Source organism: Lemur catta, chromosome 12, assembly GCF_020740605.2.
Source record: "Lemur catta isolate mLemCat1 chromosome 12, mLemCat1.pri, whole genome shotgun sequence".
NCBI lineage: Eukaryota > Metazoa > Chordata > Mammalia > Primates > Lemuridae > Lemur > Lemur catta.
Window position 1 is genome coordinate 26,310,725 of NC_059139.1, and position 21,644 is coordinate 26,332,368.

The 21,644-nt window shown below is 33.8% G+C and overlaps 1 protein-coding gene across 3 annotated transcripts in view; it reads right to left on the bottom strand.

Moving 5' to 3' along the window:
* Window positions 1–318: 318 nt before the first annotated feature.
* Window positions 319–21,644, bottom strand: part of PRKAA1 (protein kinase AMP-activated catalytic subunit alpha 1) — a 31,513-nt gene continuing 10,187 nt past the window's right edge. For 2 of the 3 annotated variants that reach the window (XM_045566513.1, XM_045566515.1), the window contains 9 exons: window positions 16,713–16,854; window positions 14,656–14,749; window positions 14,264–14,308; window positions 11,361–11,505; window positions 9,699–9,786; window positions 7,729–7,953; window positions 5,013–5,499; window positions 4,778–4,904; window positions 319–3,227 (listed from right to left, as the gene is read on the bottom strand). In XM_045566513.1, the coding sequence (XP_045422469.1) occupies window positions 2,983–3,227; window positions 4,778–4,904; window positions 5,013–5,499; window positions 7,729–7,953; window positions 9,699–9,786; window positions 11,361–11,505; window positions 14,264–14,308; window positions 14,656–14,749; window positions 16,713–16,854 (1,598 nt within the window). In that variant the 3' untranslated portion in view covers window positions 319–2,982. The remainder of the gene's footprint in view (window positions 3,228–4,777; window positions 4,905–5,012; window positions 5,500–7,728; window positions 7,954–9,698; window positions 9,787–11,360; window positions 11,506–14,263; window positions 14,309–14,655; window positions 14,750–16,712; window positions 16,855–21,644) is intronic. The other variant, XM_045566514.1, reaches the window with a different exon arrangement.

Consider the following 21,644-nt stretch of genomic DNA (forward strand, 5'->3'; position numbering starts at 1 on the left):
TGTTGTATGTGGAATTCATTCATCTTGTCAGAACTCACGATGAAAATAAGATTTCTATTGTGGATGGGGAAATGGGGGAAGGAATTGAGGAAAAAAAGATTTGGACAACACACATTTTTCTTTCATTACAAAGACGCCTGTTGGAACATAGATGCATGGAGTTCTACATCTAGCCACAGACTATACCAAGTACTAATTCAGTGTTTGACGGTATCACTACAAGATCAAAAAGGGTACTGTGAGGCAGGGAGGGAAGGATTTTGTATAAAATCATCTAAAATTCTGAAAAACTATAAAAGCATATTAAGAAAAAAAATAAAGAGCAATGGAGTTTATTTAGGTGAAATTATTTTAAATTAGATCTGATATATTAAGCTCCCATATGCCCCAACCTGGTAGAAAAGTTCCTCTCAGTGAGAAATCAATTATTTTCATGGCAAAATTTTTACATATCAGTAAAATCTGTTGTATTTAAAACTATGTATACAGTACATTTCTGGCAAAACCTTATACATCTTTCAGTTGCCAAGACAAAGTAAAAATATGGTTGCATAAAATCACAAAAAATATAAATTGCTGAAAAGATACTAAAAAAAGATTAAAAATCATTTGCATTCACTCCCCTTACCTCTTCAATATTGGTAAGAATTTGCAAACTACAATAAATTTGTGAAAATCCTGTTGCAACCTTGACACATTTAACCAAAAGTTATCATTTCAAATATCCAAGCTTAAAAAAGAATTTACTGCAATACTCTGTGCATTTATCATACTATTTGTACAAGTGCAATATTTAAATATCTTCAAAATAAATCTCAGTAACTAATCACAATAACTTATAAACGAAGCAAAGTTTACAAAATTAACAATTTTTAGAAGGTCCTATTTAACTGGTTCCTCCTTTTCTTCCACTCTCTCCACAACAGCTTATAGAGACATTACTTAGTTCTATATACAAATCTGTAACTTTAAAAATACAGTCTTCTGTTCTTAATATCGGGAACATAATGCTGCATTTAGAGAACTTAAGTGACATAAATATCCTCAAAACAGAGGGCCACATAAAAGTTATAAATACAAGTTTTGAACACACATTTAAATGGAACTTCTATTACTTGGTACAGCTTTCAAATTTGAAGTTGAATAGAACAAGCTCTGGACAAAAAGAAAAAAGATTTTTCTTTTGAATTCAGTGCATGATTCTTGAGGTGCTGGAGTCAAATCTACAACTAATCATTTATGCAAGCTATCATGACATTTGAGAGTACATTCTCATCTGGTTACATAGATGCTCACTCTATTTGCCCAAAACAATCCTAAGATACGATTCTTAAAATAGAAAAAAGATAGCTCTGTTGCAATGGGAAAAATACTTAATACCAAAATAAATCAATATTATGAAGCTAATATAAGGCAATATGAGTGGTACAATATTTTTTATTAGCATAAATGATACCAGTTTTATCTGAGGTGACTTTAAATCTTCATTTACATGTATTATGTGATGCTATTACTAAGAGTGAGAAAAAGAAAATACAAATGTAAATCAGAGATGCTAGGAAGATTAAATATCCTTAGAAAGTTCCCATAATGCTAATTTTTTAAAAAGTAATTAAAAGGCAAAACAAATGTGATCATTTAGAAGAAATGATTTGTTCCACATTTTATCAAATAATATTTGACTAAAGAGATATAACCAAATCCAATAAGTAAACTTGAATATGAAATATGAAATAACCAGCTATAAAAGTAATTTGGAGGACAACTGGGGAAATTTAAATATGGATTGAGAATTAGATGATATTAGGAAATTATTAATTTTATATTGGTATTATGGTTTTTTAGGAGAATGTCATTAGTTTTAGGAAATGCTTGAAGTATTTAAGGGCAGTAAGTGTATCTGTAACATCCAAATGGTTTAGGACAAAAAACATATATGTATACACACACACACACACACACACACACGCATATCTGTATCTTTATACATATATAGATATAGAGAAAACAAATATGGCAAAACACAATTGTTGAATCTAAATGGTAGATAAACATGTGATCACCCTATATTAATTTTTCTTATTTTAAAAATGTTCATAATAAAATTTGAGGGGAAAAGTCATATTCAAGCATTTAAAGTTTGTAAGAGATATTCTTTCTATGCACTGACTCAACTTTAAAAATATATAATCAAGTGACTAGAAATTTTTGCATACACTCAATACTGACTGATACGATAAGCCAGAGAAATTTGTGAAATTGGCAAAAACAACATGATTTATTTACAGTATATGCAACTCAGATTTAAAAACAAAAAGAACACTTTATGTACAGAATACAGTGGGACAAACTATAAGATTAACTTAGCACTAGAGTATCTGAATATATAAACTCTGTGTGTTTTTGGACTTTATAAAGCTAAAGAATAAATTCAAATTGAGCCTAATATCTAATATGACTTACCATACACTATAGAATTTTAAGAGGGGGATATGGAAGAAGTTATCCAGACAGTTACTGCTGTTAGAAGATACTAGCTTTAAGTTAAGGAGCCCAGGAAACAAAATCACCTATAAAAGGTCTCTGGGAATTCTCGGCAAATATTTATTGAATGAATTTATGAAGCAAATATATAATACATCAATATGTAATAATATATGAAGGCCTTTATGGTAAATTAATATCCTCAAAGCCCTGTGTACACTAAGTATAAAATAGCCAAAAATCAAGTGAGCCTGAGAGACCTACAATCCATTGTGTATATTATGCTATATATCTACTGAACAATGTACAAAATAATCTTAATTCATTTCTGCACATTAGGCTTTTAACTATTAATCATGTTCCAATCCCTGTGCAAATTGCATTCCAAAGGCCAATCCTCAGTTATAATTATGTATAACTTGATTATAAATGGAAGCATTTGGCTATGACTTATTATGCATGCTTATTGCTATCAAAGAAATAAGCAAAGTTTTAGGTTTACTGTGCAAGAATTTTAATTAGATTTGCACACATCTCAAAAAATTCTATTGTGTGACTTCCAGGTCTTGGAGTTAAGTCAACAGGAGAAGAGTCAAGTGAGGTCACAGATGAGGTAAGAGAAACTTCTGAGGATTTTCCTTGAGCCTCAGCATCTGAATCATTCCTTTGGCAAGATCGATAGTTGCTAACTGATCCCGATCTCTGTGGAGTAGCAGTCCCTGATTTGGCTTCTGTAATTTCATCTGGGTAAAAAGAATTTCAATTTATTATAATCTGTGACCTACCCCCCAAATTTTTACAACAGTATTGAATTTGCTTCTTTAAGTGAGACTCATGACCAGCTATCAAGAGCATGTTTATTTTATTTTAAATACAAATAGCAATGAGCCTGTGTTAAACCACTCTCCTTTTTACACACAGTGTGTACTTTTGTGATGGCTGATCAAGAGTGGGTATAGTATGTAGCTACTCATCAGTTGCAATCCAAGATTAAGAACCCAGTAAACTAATAACCTGGAGCTTAATAAACATCATTCTCTAGCAATAAAAATTAATTCCCCTATATTAAAATCATAGTATCAACACACTTGATATTTGGAAGGTATCTTGGAAATCATCTTATCCAGCCCCTCATTTTACTGATAAGAAAACAAACCCAGAGAAGTGACTGCCCCATGTAGCAAATGAACAGAAAGGTAAGTCTAGAACCCAACTCTCCTAACTCTCAGCTCAGTACTTTTCACTCTTCACTTTCTTTTCATATTTTATTTAAGATCCTATAAAACATCAACAATTCCAATGAACAAAAATCAAAAAAATTCTAAAGTTGGGAACACAGTACAAAAACAGTAAATGACCATTTACCTGGTAGACTCAGGTGCTAATAAATCTAATGTTGCAAATTTGATCCCAATACAATGAGAAAATGAAAACCCACTCCATATATCACACTGTATTAGTATGTGTTAGCAGATATATACTGTCTGGACATAAAAATAACCAGACAAAAAAGTTTGGCCAGTATTTCATGACTGAAACCTGTGTCTTTCCAATACTATGTGGGTATTATTTTGAGTTTATAAAGAAAGACCAGCCTGAGCAAGAGCAAGAACCCATCTTTATCAAAAATAGAAAAAATTAGCCGGACATGGTGGCGCATGCCTGTAATCTCAGCTACTTGGCAGGCTGAGGCAGGAGGATTGCTTGAGCCCAGGAGTTTGAGATTGCAGTGAGCTATGATGACATCATTGCACTTTAGCCCAGGCAACAAAATGAGACACTGTCTCAAAAAAATAAAAAGGAAAGAAAAGAATTTATAGGTGAGCCTCATCTAATAATTCCATGCAATCTTCCATAAATAAAGGTGACACCATATCTTAATACAATTGATTTGGCCAACAAAAAATTGCCATAACCTTGTACTTAATTTAAAAATCTTTAATAATTAAAACTTACAGAAAAGTCAACATTTCTAAATAAAATATTTTATCTAACCAAAATAAACCACACCAGAAAAATAAATGTGATAGAAAACTATCACTTTGGAATCAGATTTCATCTGGCTTTGAGGATTTTACAAAATGATAATCTTCAAAGGACAACATACTATAAGGTTAAAAGAATAACATGATTCACAAATGTTAATATCATGAAGGCACAAAAAGTCACATTTTATATTCCTTTGCTATTGAATTATAGCAACAAGTCAAGAAGCTTCAAAAGAATCAAAGACTAAAAAACCAAGTAACAAAGTCTAATATATCATCTACATTGGTTTGTGTGATATACATACCATCAATACTACGAAAATCCAATAAGTAAGTTCTACTATCCACTTGGTATAATTGTAGACTCATTTTGGAGTATGTGCTTGTCACAGGATTCTTCCTTCGTACACGCAAATAATATGGGTTTACAACCTAGAATATGGCATGGCAAAAACGAAGTCAAAAGCAATTCTTCTATAAAACATTTTATAGACTACAGGTTTGCCAAATGTGCTAATCAAAATGTTCTTTCTTTCTTACCTTCCATTCATAATCCAATTGTTTAATTGCTCTGCATACTTCTGCCATGATATCATTTGGTCGACTTTGACTTCTAATTCCTAAATGCCATTTTGCTTTCCTTACACCTTGATGTTTGGATTTCTGTGGATTTAATTCATCGAGAGTATGACGTGCCCGTGGTGTTTCAGCAACCAAGAATGGTACTCTTTCAGGATGGGGCCGAGTCAGATGGTGATCATCGAGGAAAGAATCAGGTGGGCTTGTCGCCAAGTAGAAATCTTTGGCTTCATTCATTATTCTCCTGTTATCTATTATGAGATGGTAGGCAACTGCCAAAGGGTCCTGGTGATTTCTATTATAAAGGCAGCTGAGAACCTCCTCTTCTGAGCACTCAAATTTTTCACATACTTCTTTTAAGGCTTCATCGTCAATCATGGTTGAACTATATGATGGATCCTCAGGAAAGAGATATTTTGGAAGGTCCTGTTTAAACCATTCATGTTCCCTGAGAGAAAATGGCAGGGTGAGGAGGATTCTGAGTAGAGCTGAGACTGAAAGTAACAGTTTGGGGAATTTAGGATATGAATTCATTTATATTTATACCCATACTGTATTATCATTTTTTATACTTTAATTTTCCTTTTCTAGTTCACACTTCATTGTACATATCAAGGGAAATGCTCTAGTCTCCCTGTGATTTTATGGGTAAGAATGCATTGATGTAGCAATGGAAAAGGAAATGTCTACATTTTTATTTAAAATTTTAGAATGAGGCCAGGTGCGGTGGCTCACACCTGTAATCCTAGCACTCTGGGAGGCCAAGGTGGGCAAATTGCTTGAGCTCAGGAGTTCAAGACCAGCCTGAGCAAGAGCAAGAGCAAGAGCTGTCTCTACTAAAAATAGAAAAGAAAAAAAAATTAGCCAACATCATGGAGAACACCTATAGTCCCAGTTACTCAGGAGGCGAGGGCAGGAAGATTGCTTGAGCCCAGGAGTTTGAGGTTGCAGTCAGCTACAATGATGCCATGGCACTCTAGCCCAGGCAACAGAGAGAGACTCTGTCTCAAAATTAATAAATAAATAAAGTTTTACAATGAATGACGACAAACAATGAAAAAAAAACAGCTTATTTTTAACTGAGAGAAAGAACATATTATGGGGCTTTATTTTAATACTCTTTTGATATAATATTAAGTGAAAATAATGTAACAACAAAAATAGTAGACAGCTACCATTTACTGAGTACTTACTGTGTTAAACACTTAAGTTAAATACAGTAAGTACTTAACACTTCATATACATTATCTTCCCTCATCATCAAAACAATTCTATGAAGATAATAATATCCCTTTGTTTTAAATGAAGGAACTGAGGTTCAAATATATTAAGGAACTTGGCTCAAGGCCATGAGGACAGGACGTGGCAGAACCAGTACTGCTACCCAGATCTATGTGACTCAAAAGGCTATGCTCTCTGAACAATTTCCTACTCCATTCCCTAATCTCAAATATAAAAGGATTTGTTTGACCTGACCTGTGTCAAAAACTATGCTAGAACTAAAAAAAAATCAAGAGAGGAAAAAACCCAAATGAACAATGGTTATCTTCTGGGTGATGGTATTAAAGATTATTTTTATTATCTTCTCTATTTTTTTGGTGTTTTTCTAATTGTCATATATTACATCTTAATTGGAAAAAAATATGTAAAACATAAGCAAAAACATTTCTAACTTAGATATTTTAAAATATAAATTTTAGAGAATGATTTGTCCCTTCCCTCTGGTGGTAAAATCACACCCTGCCTTTCATGGTCTCTTTTTAGCTAATCTAAAGCATATGGAGTAAATGGAAAGTAATCAAGGTACAAGTTCCACATATAATCTTTCCTTCCTTATCACCCTAATGCTTTTGTATTTGCTATTTCTAGATCCATTATCTGATTTCTCTTTTCCTTCTCCCTTGATCCAAGAGAAATGTGTGGTCTAGCCATTAACATACCAAAAGAGAAATTTCCATGGGGGGAAAAGAAAGGAAGGAAATGATGGTAGAAGACACAAAGTTTGCAGCAAATTTTTTTAAGTCTTCCTCAGAAATGGCTCACTCAAATTTGAAAAGATTTGTCATCATCACTTCTGCCTTATTTAAACTATTAGGTTGAATCATATGAAATCGGTAATAGTAGCTTTTACCAAAACAGTAATTTCATGTGATTCAATGTATACTACTAGGGAAAATACATCATTGATTTAATTAAAATTTTCTCATTCCTTGTGATTAAGAAGAGGAAAAAAATACAGTAATTCATGAGATTAAAACTCAAATAGCAATGAATTTATTATTAAAAAATGTTAACCCTAATAAGAATATATTCAAGTCAAATATGAAGCACACTATGAGTTATTAAAAGTTCACTATAAAGAACTACTACAAAATGTCATTAACACTCCACTTGGGTCCTTTTTATTTTTCATTAGCTTTTTTAAAATTTAAAAAGTAATATGTTCATTGTAGCAGTCTCAAAGATGTGTAAGTAAAAAGTGAATGCATTTCCTCCTACCCATCTTACTTCTCTAAAGCAACTTATTGTCTATTTTTAATACCAAAATAAAATAGATAAATGTGTCTATGCACTGCATTATTTTCACATAAAATTTACAGTATACTATTCTGCAACTTTTTCTTTCAGTTAACTTATGGATATTAGAGATCTGATAATTTCCAAATTGCTTTATTACCTGATATCTTTGATTGTGGCCCTCTTCATGGGATCCACCTGCAGCATGTGTTTCAGAAGGCTAATCACAGAAGGATTTAAATACTGAGGGGTATAAAAGATCCCATCACATATCTTCTTAAAAAGTGTTGGCACATGATCATCATCAAATGGAAGGGTTCCACATAATAAAGCATAGAGAATAACCCCACTGCTCCATATATCTACCTCTGGGCCTGCATATAATCTGCAACAGGAAATACCAATTGGATTAAATAACCAATTGTAACTTAAGAGGCAATCATTTAATCAAAAATTTCAAATATGTATATTTCATAAAGAATTAGTAACCAAAAGATGGTGTTTATAGCCACTGCTGCACACTACACATAAAGATCTTATTTCCATCAGTATTATCTTTGAAAGATTAAGAAGTTTTGAAGTTTTGAAAGTTCACTTAACTTTGAAAGTTAAGAAGTTTTGTGAATTGCAGACTGTGGCTAAAATTCTACTTTACTACGGCCCTCAAGGGATCCAACCAATAGGGCCAAACCTTGAACAAACCTATCACTACTGAATTAAAGGAGAGATTAAATGATGTTTCCTCAACTGAGAATGTTCTCTAATGATGGACTCTGTACCCACTATTCCCAATAACCAAAGACCCCTTACCCCAAGGTAAAAGGAGCCTGAAGCTGTGGAAGAAAGTCAAGCTCAGTGATTCACAGATTTCTATTTGCAGTACACTGTAGCCAACTGCATTAACTAGCTGCAGACTAGTTAGATCACCTATTCAAAGTATGGCTTCAGGAAAAAGATTTCTTTAAATTGATACATTGTTGAACTGATCAATAAATAATTCTTTTGAAAGCAAAAGTTCCCATTCACCTAGACCTTAAAGAAAGACCTTAACCAAAGTTGGAAAATTAAATTTCAGTAATATAGGCATAATTATAACACATTTTATTTATTTAATTAACAGTGCCCACAGTATCCATGTACTGAATTGTTTTCTTCCCAGAATTAAGATAAACACAAATGAAACAATAATTTTAAAATGAATTTTAGACATTAAGTTAATATAAAAAGATAATGATGAAACCTGATAAATCTAAAATTAGCTACTCCTGCCTTATTCATAGTCATGACTTTACACAAATCTCATTTCTTTGAGCAGTCTATCTAGGCAAACAAAGTTATGAAAATAGAAAGAAAATACCACAATATTTCTGTATTCTGAGTTAATCAAGATGTGAAATATTCAAAGAAACATGATTTAGATGAAAAGTTATTAAAAGTTCATTATAAAAGCCAGTAAACAAACTTAAGCTTCTCTATTTTCAATTTCAGTGGTTTAGTAAAGAACAAAGAGTTACTTTCTAAAAAAATTAAACTCTTCTGTATTCTAAGTGATTCAAAAAGCTGCACTGTACAGTATCTTCATGTTCTCAATGCTAGTGGTTAGTAAACTGAGAGGTTAGAATTCTTATAGTATTACAGTCTCCAAAAGATTTAAAGACTGAAGTTTCAACATAAATGAAGTCTAACCTAAAGCTAATACAAAAAACCATTTAATTTAAAAAAAAAAAAAAGCTACACATTACACATTTAATTCTTTATCTAAGTAAATAGTAAACCATTTCTAACTATTATGTATTTCTGTATTATTCAAGTTTTCAGTGTCTTACCTACCTTTAAAACTCACTAGTTTTAAACCTGTAATTTCTTCCAACAGGAAAAAAATTAAAATATTCTTTTCTAACTACTTGAATATAATGTTGATTTGCAAACCAACATTCTCCTCTACAAATGGAGTCCTTAACCTTTACTTACTTAAAATGTTTTATTCTTAAAATGAACATTCCTGGATAAGAAAAGACTAAGCCTTATATTTCTTTCACTAGAATTAAAATATGATACTATAAATTAACAAAATCTAGAAGAAAAAGACAATTACAAATGTTTTGGGGGCGGGAGGGTATCAAATACTACCTTCCTGAAATTACTTCTGGTGCAGCATAGTTGGGTGAGCCACAACTTGTTCTTAAAAATTCACCATCTGACATCATGTTTGAAAGACCTGAAAGTGCACAAAATCAGCTACTCAAGATTTCCCAAGGACAAAAATAAAAACAAAACCCCATTAAATAATAAAACTGAGTTTCCATTAAAGTGATAAATCATCATTTTGTTCTTCAACAAAATCCTATAATCTTTACTGTTCCCAAATATTCTGCCATTATGCCCTAAAATATGCAATCTGTTTCATATAAAGTTAGTGCATTGTTGGAGTTTTTAGTGAGTATGTATTAAGCTATTGCTTACTAGAATAAACTTGGCATATTTAAGTTTAATTAATAGAAATTGCTAGGGGAAAATAATCTAGAACAGAAGGATTAAAATTCAAAGCTTCTATTCACCCTGTTCAAATTCTTTAAGAAATAACCATAATAATTTTGAATCTCTAAGTTACCTTATAGTTTTACTCCAAAAAGAAACTTTTGCCCCCTTAGAAATACACTCTATAAAATCATGACAACTGAGAAAAATAAGGAATTCAAATAATTTAGCCAGTCACAAAACCAAAACCAAAACCAAAACCAAAATAAAAACAGTTCAGGTTTGGCTGGCACTATTCAGTGAATCTCTATAGAGTTATTTTATTTTATTTTACAGATGAGATCTCACTCTGTTATCTAGGCTGGAGTACAATGGCATTATTATAGTTCACTGCAGCCTCAGACTCCTGGGCTCAAGCAATCTTCCTGCTTCAGCCTCCTGAGTAGCTGGCACTACAGGCACATGCCACTTTGCCTGATTAATTTTTTTATTTTTATGTTTTTTAGAGACAGGGTCTTGCTATGTTGCCCAGGCTAGTCTTAAACTCCTGGCCTTAAGCGATCCTCCTGCCTCAGCCTCCTAAGTCACTGGGATTACAGGTGTGAGCCACTGCACCTGGCATCATATATTTAAATATATATATATACACGCACATATAAATATAAATGTGTATTTATTCAAAACTGAGGAAAATATTTACAAGAATGTCCTCACTTTTTTAAATTTTTTCTTTCTAGACTACTGTTACTAATAAAGGGAAAGAATTTCCTCTCAACTGAACTAAAACCAACCAAAATAAGACAGTTGCAGATACTCATTTTTCTCTGAGATTTAATAATGTCAATGGCAATTTATATTGAAAAATGGAAAAATAAATTCATTAACAATCAAAGTAATGTTCCTCAAGCTAAAATTATGGTTTTTTTATCATTTAAATTTTTTAAAAATAATTTTGCTCATATAGTTCACCTTCTGGTTTTCAAAGTTTTGAATAATTCTATCCCGTTCAGTTTCTTTTTTTCCATACTTGACCAAAAGAACATACTAGAAACAAGTTTGCTATCTTCTCTTTTCAAATGATCTCACTAATGCTGTTAACTTGAACTAGAATTATTTACCAACTATCATGAAACTCAATTTTAAAGACATAAAGCTACGAAAAGAGAATTCCTTAGCTTTTCTCCTTTTGTATATTCATAGACAAAAAGTGAAGATACTTTGAGATACTCAGTCTATTACATGAAAGTTATGTGAAGAATGCTACTTATGTTTGCTAAACATAGTGAACATATGAAACTATAAATATATCCTTACCAAAATCAGCTATCTTTGCATTCATGTGTGCATCAAGCAGGACATTTTCAGGTTTCAAATCTCTATGGACCACCATATGCCTGTGACAATAATCTACACCAGAAAGGATCTGTTGGAACAGACGTCGACTTTCTTTTTCATCCAGCTAAGAAAAGCAGAGAGGCATCTTAAAGGTGTGTCTTTCAAAATAAATTCTACTACCTATAATTCCCCAACCTATAAAATTGTCAAAATGCATGAAACCTTCCAAATGATTTTTACTCATGAGATATGTTTGACACGGGGAGGAGACAGCATGCAGCACAAAACAGAAATGCTAAGCAGATCCTGGAAACCGAATCAGTAACTTCACTTTCTAATGATACAATTTACATATGACTACATTGTATTAGATTGCCTTCCTCTACATCTCATTAGCTATCTCAAATGGTTCCAATTTCTACTTGAAACCTGGCATGTTTTGTCGTATAAATTAGAAATGTTTAATCTTTCATTCCTTTAACAAATATTTATTGCATACCTTCAATGTGCTACATACTGTTTTAGATAAGTCATTCTATAGCAATGAATAAAACTAACGCCCTAATTAATGAAAATAGACAAATACATGTAATGTCAAGCTGTGATAGTGCTTTGAAGAAAAATAAAGCAAAATATGAGTGCAGAGAGTGATTCTGGGGTGGGAAATACTATTGTAGACTATGAGGAAGCAACATTTAAGCACTGTTCATGAACTGAACTTGCAAGCAACCATGTTGTTATATGTCCTGAAATAAAAAATGTTTTAATTTTAACAAAAAACCTTAATTCATTTTATAAAATATAAAAGCATTTATCTTTAGTGTGTAATGAAAAAATATCTTATGCTACAACTACATTTTTTTAAAATATTCTTTAAAAACTTCTCTATCCATATTTTCTTTATGATTTTTTTCAACATAAGTGATAAATATTACATGGACATGCCTGCTCCCAAGAAGTCATATTTAATAAATAAGCCACTAATCCTCCAGGCAAAAGACTCTAACATGCAATTCTCTAACACAGGTCACAAATTAACATTCTAAAACTAGACTTTTACACCTTAAATGGCATGGATAATCTGGGATAAAAGGCAAACTAGTAATCTCTTTTTAAAGAAAATTTAAAACTATTGAAGTACTACGAGATACCCTTCCTCTAGGAAAAAAATACTAATCCTCTAGCAATCTAACACTTTCATTTCTAGACAAAATGTAGGTTCAGGGAAAAAAAGAATATATGTTCAAAATATGAAAGAGTAAGAGAAAATTTAGCTGGTTAAACAAAACATAAGAGGTAAAATAACTAGATAGGCTACAAAAATAAAAATTATACTGTATTCACAACAAATAACAGTATAAAGGATGAAGCAGGGGATATCTATAAAGGAAGATTACAAAAGTCAAAGCATATTTCCAATTAAACATGGCAGGTTGAATCTTTTGTTTCCAATCCTTGAAACATCATTAAAATGACATCAGCATAAAAGAGGCATATAAAGACAGAAAGAACAAGAAAAGAGACAGCAGTAATCAAGAGGAGTCACCAAGCTGGACAGTGGTTGAACAACAATGAAGACTGAGCCAACAGGAGAAATCTGAAACTGAAGGCCACAGGGGTGGAAACCAATAAGACATAAACTTAGCTGTACACAGAACCCTGGAAAGGCTTAGAAATTGGAAACACTGGGAACTGCTGAAGGAAGAAGTAAGAAGTAGGCTGACAACAGGAAAAATGGTTGAAATAAGAAGTTTTTAAACTCACCCGTACTGGGGAATAAGACCTACTTACAGCTTATAAGGCTGAGCCAACTCTGTTCTCAAGGACACCAAGGCAGGGATCACAAGGCAAACATGGGAATTAAGTGAAAGTGAACTTACTAACTAATGAGACTTGCAGCCCTTTTCCCCACTCAGCTCCTGGGGCACTGACAGCTAAACTAATGCCTCCAAGGAAATTGGAAGATTTCCTTTGGAATGAATATCTTATCCAAGAAAACGTATTTGTGATTATTGACATTTGGTATACCCTAATAAAATGAAGAAGTCCTTACCTATTCAAGCTATGGGAAAGCCCACCAATCAACAAGTTCTACTCACATGAACTTGGTATTTAGTATCTCACTCTTAAATATTAAGTGGACAACCAAGAATCACCAGATATCTGAGGAAGGGCCATACACAAAAGACAAAGACAAATAAAATGAACAGAAAAAAAAATGGGAACAAAGAGCACAGAAGGTACATAAACAATACGGAACAGAAGAAAACTTTAAAAAACTGTCATCCTCAGACAGACCAGGTTATTACATTAGGCTATTTAAAGAAAAGAAAATTTCAGAAAACAAGAACGATCTTTGAAATAGAAAATATGGCAGCTGAAATTTTAATATTCATTAGCTAAAACTGAATACCCCACAGGTAAAACAAAATGACAAAGAAATAAAAACAGAAAAGATAAGAAAAAAGATATCAACTCAACTTGTGCCTATTACCATTTTTCTAGGCAGAACCTTTTTTTTTTTTTTTTTTTTTGGTGAAGAGAAGGGGGATACCTCAAATAGAAATGAAGCACGTTAAGAAATAGTAAAATAAAAATTTACTTGGTTAATGAGTTTGATTTTGATGAAAGTAAACAGATGTGCTATACAGAACACATGAATGAGTGAATAATATAATTAAGGTTAGGAGTAAGAAAAATTGTCTTCTTGGTGCTAGATACAACTCTTCCAGAAAGGGGCTTTTGCATACCACATAACCTGGGTATGAGATAAAGTATGGGCAGGGAGAAGTTTTTAGTTTTTGAATCTGTAACTTAAAGCAGTGCTCGAAAGGTCTTCTGAAGTTCCTTCCAGCTCTAAATTCTTTATATATAATTCCTACCTCCTTCATGGAGCCTGTTCTTACTACTCCAAGTGCATCATATTTCTGAAACCAAAAAATGAATGCAATTTGAATGTGGCTAAAGTAGGCCTAGACCTTTAAGTAATAATATATTTGTAAGGATTAATTGTATACTTTAAGATACAATTTAAATGTATTTGTATACCCCAAAAGCATAAGTCTGAGGATTATGAGTTCTGGGATCTCAATCCAATTCTGTCATTAATAAATCATGTGACCTTCAGAAAATATACAAACTGTGAGGTTCATTATATGAGTAAGGGAACTGGTTATTAAACAGACCTCTTAAAATTGCTCTCTGACATTCTGATGCTAGTCAGGGATAAAGGGGAGTTATAAAATATATATGGGATTAAATCAGAACAGCTTACCCTTCCATTTTTACAGATATAATCAAATAGCTCTCCTCCTGAGACATATTCCATCACCATGAAAATATCAGATGGTGTACTGATGACCTGGTACCTGGTGAGAGAAAACATTGTCTACCAATATTATAACATGTATATTCACTCATTCAATAAATATTTACTAAGCACTTATAATATACCAGGTGCTGTGCTAGAAGCTAGGAAAACTGCAAAGAATAAAAATTGTCTGTTCCTATGGAGTTCATGTTTTAGGAGCCAGGACACAGACAATAAGCAGTATCTTAGGTGGTGGAACATGCTATGAAGAGAAATAAAGCAAACTAAGGGGAAACCTTTTTATACAGAGCATTCAAGGAAAGCCTCTGATAAAGTAAAATTTGAGCAAAGTCTAAAGGAAGAATGGGAGCAAATTATACCATTATCTAGGAGGTGAACCAGGAAGAGGGAACAGCAAGTACAAAGGTACCCAGGTGGAAGCCTGCTTGGCATGTTTGAGGAATGGTAAGAAGGCTAGAGCAGAGTAAGCTGGGAGAGAGAAATAGGATGTGGAGTCAAAGGTATAACTGAAGGCCAGAGGACACAGAACTTTACAAACCATGATGATGGCTTTTACTACAAGGAAGATGAAAAGCTATTGAAGGTTTTAAGTAGTCAATGTGATCTGTCATATTAAAAGGAGAACTACAGCAGCAGTGTGAAGAACTGACTGTGTACAGTAAAGGTAGAAGCAGGAGGCTACTGCAGAAGTCCATGAGAAAGATGAAGGTGACGAAGACCAGGCGGATGGCAATAAAGGAGCTGAGAAACGGATCCTAGGTACATTTTGAAGGAAGAGATGGAATGGATGGTAGGAAGTGACAGAAATAGGGAAGTTAAGGATGGTTCCTAAGTTTTTGCCCTGGGTAACTAGCTATCAGCTGAGGAAGTGAAAACTGTGGGAAAAGCAGGTTTGAGAGAGTCATAATAAAGAATTCAGTTGGGTCATGTTTAAATATCTGTGAACATCTAAATGGAGACGTAAAGTTGGCAGTGGGCACTATGAGTCTGGAACTCACAGAAGAGATTTCAAAGCAGAAGATGTACATTTAGGTGTCATCAGCATATGGACAGTATTTAAAACCATGGCACCTTAACAAACGAGAAGAGATGAGAGTAAAACAAACTTTGAGTTAGCCAGTTCAGGAGAAAACACTAAGGCAGGTTTAATTTATAGCCTGCATAATAAAGCAGGAGCTGAGCAGTAAATAAGTTATCAGTGGAGCCTACAACTGGCAACTGTGAAACAACTGTAAGATTATTGCCCTATTGAAATACTAGATTCCTGAAATTTTGTTATTGGTATGGTCAGTATCAGCAGCATGGGGGAAAACCCTTTCTACTACATTTTCTTCAATGGGGCTAACTGACATCATGTGGAAATTTAGAAGTCAAGAGGGTTTTTTGTTTGTTTCTTTTCTTTTCTGTTTTGAGACAGAGTCTCACTCTGTTGCCTGGCTAGAGTACAGTGGCGTCATCATAGCTCACTGCCACCTCCAACTCCTATGTTCAGGTGATTCTCCAGCCTCAGCCTCCTGAGTAGGCACATGCCACCATGCCTGGCTAATTTTTCCTATTTTTAGTAGAGGCAGGGTCTCACTCTTGCTCAAGCTGATCTTGAACTCCTGACTTCAAGTGATCCTCCTATTTCAGCCTCTCAGAATGTTAGGATTACAGGCATGAGCCACCATGCCCAGCCTAGAAGTCAGGAGTTTTTACTAGCAGATTATTGCTGGTTTCACAGCAATAGGGGCACTGAACATTATCTCGCAGAAAGGCATCTGTCCAGAAGACAGGAAAGAATGAGAAGGATAACAGCTGATAAGCACAAGGGCAAAACATGAACATAGCCTTAACTGACTGTGAATGGGGTTAGATAAATACATGAGCAGAAAGAAACTTTTCAAAACCCCCAGGAAACTGAAAGAAGTGCCAGTCATCTTTCTCACTTGTCAGATTAAGTAGGTTAACAAAAATGATGAAAAGATGATCGTGTAATATTTAATATAAACAGAGCTTACAGTTTAATTATATGAGGATGCCTGAAAAGCTTGAGGTTCTGAATTTCTCTGCGGATTTTTCCTACCACATCGAGGCTTCGAATCTTCTGTCGATTGAGTATCTTCACAGCAACTTTATGCCCAGTCAATTCATGTTTGCCAACTGTGGGAGAAATAATTTTTAAAATTAGTGTCAAGCTTGATTAATAATATTTAGATGTATTCTAAGAGCAGTAATTTAAGCATTCTCAGAAAAATACTTGAACAAATTTAAGTTCCTTTCTCTTCTGCCCAATTTACTCCTGAATGTTTAGATGTTTAAGAGTAATTAAGTAGGAGAATACATAAGAAATTGGTAATAGTGGTTTCTTCCAGAAAGCTGAAAGGATAAGAAGAGAAAAAGAAAAGATAGCTTTTTGTACTTTTAAATTCTTTTATTTTGATTTTCATTTTTTAGTCTATCATACATATACATTGAATTTTTCTTTTGGTATACGGGACTATTGATTTTAACACATGTAGAAACTGGTATAACCACCATTATAATCAGATACAAAACAGTTCCATCATCCCAAAAGACTCCCTCATGCCATAGATATATTTCCCCTATCTATAACCCCTTGAACCTTCTAAATTTTGGTTCATGGGCATGTGGTTTCTACTTTTTAAAATGAAGTTAAAAATTAGAAAAACAGCTTGCATAACACAGTAAGACCCTGTCTCCAAAAAAACATTTTTTAAAAATTAGCTGGGTATGGTGGTGCATGCCTGTAGTCCCAGCTACTCAGGAGTCTGAGCCAGGAGAATTGCCTGAGCTCAGAAGTTTGAGGCTGCAATGAGCTATGACCATGCTACTGCACTCTAGCCTGGGCAACAGAGTGAGACTCTGTCTCTTAAAGTGAATACATAAATAGATAGATAGAAAATTTTTTAAAATAAAAAAAAGAACATTTTATCTTTCCATTTTAAATGCTATGCCCAGTCAAAGGGCCATAATCTCAAAAGACACCATCCCAAATGCCATAATCTGCAATATTGAAATCCTGAAAGATCAAAATCTCTAAAGTCTAAAATCCCAAAAATCACAATCCCAGATGATAAAAATCCTGAAAATTCTGGAAAAAAAATTTTTTTTAAGTTATTTAAAAGATATTTATTGGCCGGGCGTGGTGACTCACACCTGTAATCCTAGCACTCTGGGAGGCCAAGGCAGGAGGACCAGCCTGAGTAAGAGCAAGACCCTGCCTATACTTACAAAAAAAAAAAAAAAAATTAGCCAGGTATTGTGGTGCGTGCCTATAGTTCCAGCTACTCAGGAGGCTGAGGCAGGAGGATCACCTTAGCCTAGGAGTTTGAGGTTGCAGTGAGCTATGATCATGCCACTGCACTCCAGCCAGGGCAACAGAGTAAGAATCTGTCTCCAAAAAAAAAGACATTTATTTGCATTTTTAAAGGGAATTTATTTGAGAAACACAAAACATGACAACACACTTCATAGGCCACTTTACACAATAAAATAGGCAATAATAACATATTTTTGCAAGCATAAACAGGTATACTAGTGACAGTCATACAAGTGTATCATTTATGAGATGAACTCTATTCATAAGGAAATAGGTCAAAAAGCAAAATGCATAAACATATATATCAATAAACATATATCACTACAGTTGGTAATTGTGTACACCCAGCTTTATAACTCTGGTCATCTGAAATGCCAGGCAACCTAAAACTTTTAATGAGATCAATCAAAAACTGCAATGGGTCACCACCACATACGCAGTTGCCCAAAGAGCTATATCTTGAGAAATTCTTTTTTTCACAAATGTAGATATATTAATACAAAAAGGGCATCTCTTCATTTACTAAGAAAGTTTCAACATTTTTATGTATATGCACAATGCTTACACACAAAGTCAACATTGTGATAATGCACTTTCATGAAGTCAAATTTGCAAAAAAAAAAAAAAACAAATTAGAACTCTCTAAAAGTCTTTACACTATTTAAACCTCCAGTATTGGAAAAGATGCAAAGATGAAATACATACCATAGTGAACTGGCACTATGTGTGAAGGTGCAGAAGTTGTACCTGACTGAATAAAGGCAGGGGAGATTTCTTGTATTTTTTGCCTGTGTTTTTACTTCTATGATTTTTTATTTTTGAAACACTGTATTTGTATGTGGAAAGTGGTTGTAGTCTACAACTTCTGTAAATATATACTGTTCATCTGAATGTCTGGTTATTGCTTGGCCATTGCAATTAAGTGATTTTCTGCTTCCACAACACCAATAATAATTAGCTTTTAAACTTTTATTTTTCACTATTAAGTAGCCTCATACATCTATCACAGCCTTTTCGAAGGAACAGTTTCACTGATCTCCTCTGTTGTGTTGTAAGAAATATAGTAAGAAGGAATATTTGGCTTCCCCAATACCAAATCTGTACAAAGTCAGAGTTCTCCAGAGAGACAGAACCAACAGGATATGTATATAGCTATATTAGAGATTTATTAGGGGCACTGGCTCACGTAATTATGGTGGCTCAGAAGTTCCAAGACAGGCTGTCTGGAAGCTGGAGACCATGGGGTGCCAGTAGTATGGCTCAGTCCAAAGGCCTCAGAACCAAGGAAGCTGAACCAGCTTTCAATCTGAGGCCAAAAGCCTCAGGAGTCTGGGGGCCGCTAGTGTAAGTCCTGGAGTCTAAAGGCTGGCAAGCCTGGAGTTCTGGTGTCCAAGACAGAAAAAGAAAAGTCTGTCCCAACTCTGAGAGAGAACCCAATTTGTAGTCTGTATCTGTTCTCTCCTGGCACCCGGCAGATTGGATGATTGCCAGCAACAATGAGGGCAGATCTTCCCCACCTAGTCCTCTCAGACTCACACACTAACCTCCTCTGGAAATTCCTTCACAGACAAACCCAAAATAATGCTTTACCAAGTTTCTAGTTATTCCTTAATCAAGTTGACCCCTAAAATTAAATCCACAAGCCCATCCCCTGTCAACTTGGCACCCACAGTCATCTCCTTAAACCATACTTAATTTTCAAATAAATACAATAAAAAGGTAATGGTTCCCCCTAACATGATCCAGCTCTCCTGCATCCAACTAAAAATCCTTTCCCCAGAATTTGGCTTTCAGGATTGGGATTTTTAAAATTTAGAGATTTTGGTCATTTGGGATTTCAACATTCATGATTATAGCATTAGGGATTGTGTCTTTTGGAATTATGATTGGCACTGGTAGAATTTAGACACTGATAATTCTAGAGGCAAAGTCTCCAAAAATTTAATCTCAGGAACCTACTAGAGAATATATATTCCATCAAAATCAGGAAGAAACCCAAGGAAGATGCATGGAAACCAGTAAAGAAGGGATTTAATATAGGAGAAAAAGTAAGAGAATCCCCAGAATGTTGATGAAGCACAGTCACAATAACGAATGTGGCCTAGAAGACAACAAATCCAGACAGGAATGTGATAAAGGTGATCCAAGATAAGTTATTTGGGGGTGGAGGGTGGGGCGGGGGAGGGAAGAATAGATAAGATAAATTACCTTACAGATTTGAAAGTTTGGAATACCACATAGAGAGAGATTTTACAAAGGCACTCAAAGATGTGGGAAATTTTGCCTCAGGTTAAAAGAAAGCTAAGCAAATGAAAAAAACTGAGATTATTTACTAACTCCAGGAAAAATTAACTGTTCTATAAGAAACACAAATATAGTCGTAGATATTGGCTTAACAAATAGTATTTACACAGTCATACTTATGAAAACACCAAATATGGATTTTTTTTAAGTATAATATAACTATATTAGGAGGATGGGGTGTAGAAGAAAAGGTACAGGGCTACAAGGGAAAGAAGGAAGAAAAACCTATAATCACAGGTGAAATCAGTTGTAGGAATCAAGCACATTCTAATTTCTAATAAGGCTTCCTCCAATCTCCAATACCAATTATATGTCATTAAGAGCAGCCAACCTGACTGTTAAATCCCAATTGAGGAAGTACCTTCTTTCTGAGTTTCTTGATACCTGCTGAGGTAGTAATCACATCCTCCAAGAATCTTCAAGCTCTGGCTTAGTAGGAATTTTATCCTGTTGGCTGCTCAGGTGAAACAGGTCTGGGAAATAGTCATAATACTGACAAATGCATAATTGGAAAGAACGCTAAGATAGAATCCATTCGGGCTTGAACTCCAATTCACAAACCAACCAGTTTCCTATCATACCCTGCTCAACTGAATTTCAACTCCAATTAACTTTAAGAAACTACTGGAGCTTATCTAAAACTCTGGACATATATTATGTCATTTAAGAAGGAACCAGAATAGAAGATTCAAAGCATTCTCTCAAATTCATTCATTTGGCATTATGTACTGAGCATCTCCTATATGCCAATTAATGCTTTTAGGTAAAACAGTACTGACCAAGAGCAACTTGGGCCTTACAAAACCAAAAGGTCTTACAATGCAAAAGAATAAAACAAACAAACAAAAATACATATTAAACTCATCCAAGAAATGCATAAATGCTTTAGCAAAAATTATTAACTATTTTCAGTGATAAGAAAATACAGGAGTGATGAAATAAGAGCAGAGAAGAAGAATTTTACAAGAGACAAAATCATTTAAAAGCAGTAAGTTGCAGCAATATGCTGGAAAATTTTACGGAACACATAACAAAAAATGAGGAAAAAATTAGCAAGAATAAGAGGGAAGGTGGTAATCAACGAATACAGATTCAAGTATAATTCAACTCATGAGTCACAGAGAGTAAAAGACTATTCTACCTGTAAGTAATAGAAGCCCTCCCTAAAAAAGGCAGAATAAACAAATCAATAACCAATCAAGATAAACCACAAAATTTTCTAATATTTGAGCATTTCATCAAATTATAAATCAATTGTAAAAAAGTATAGCAGTATAACTTCTTCACATTTGAAACAATAGAAGAA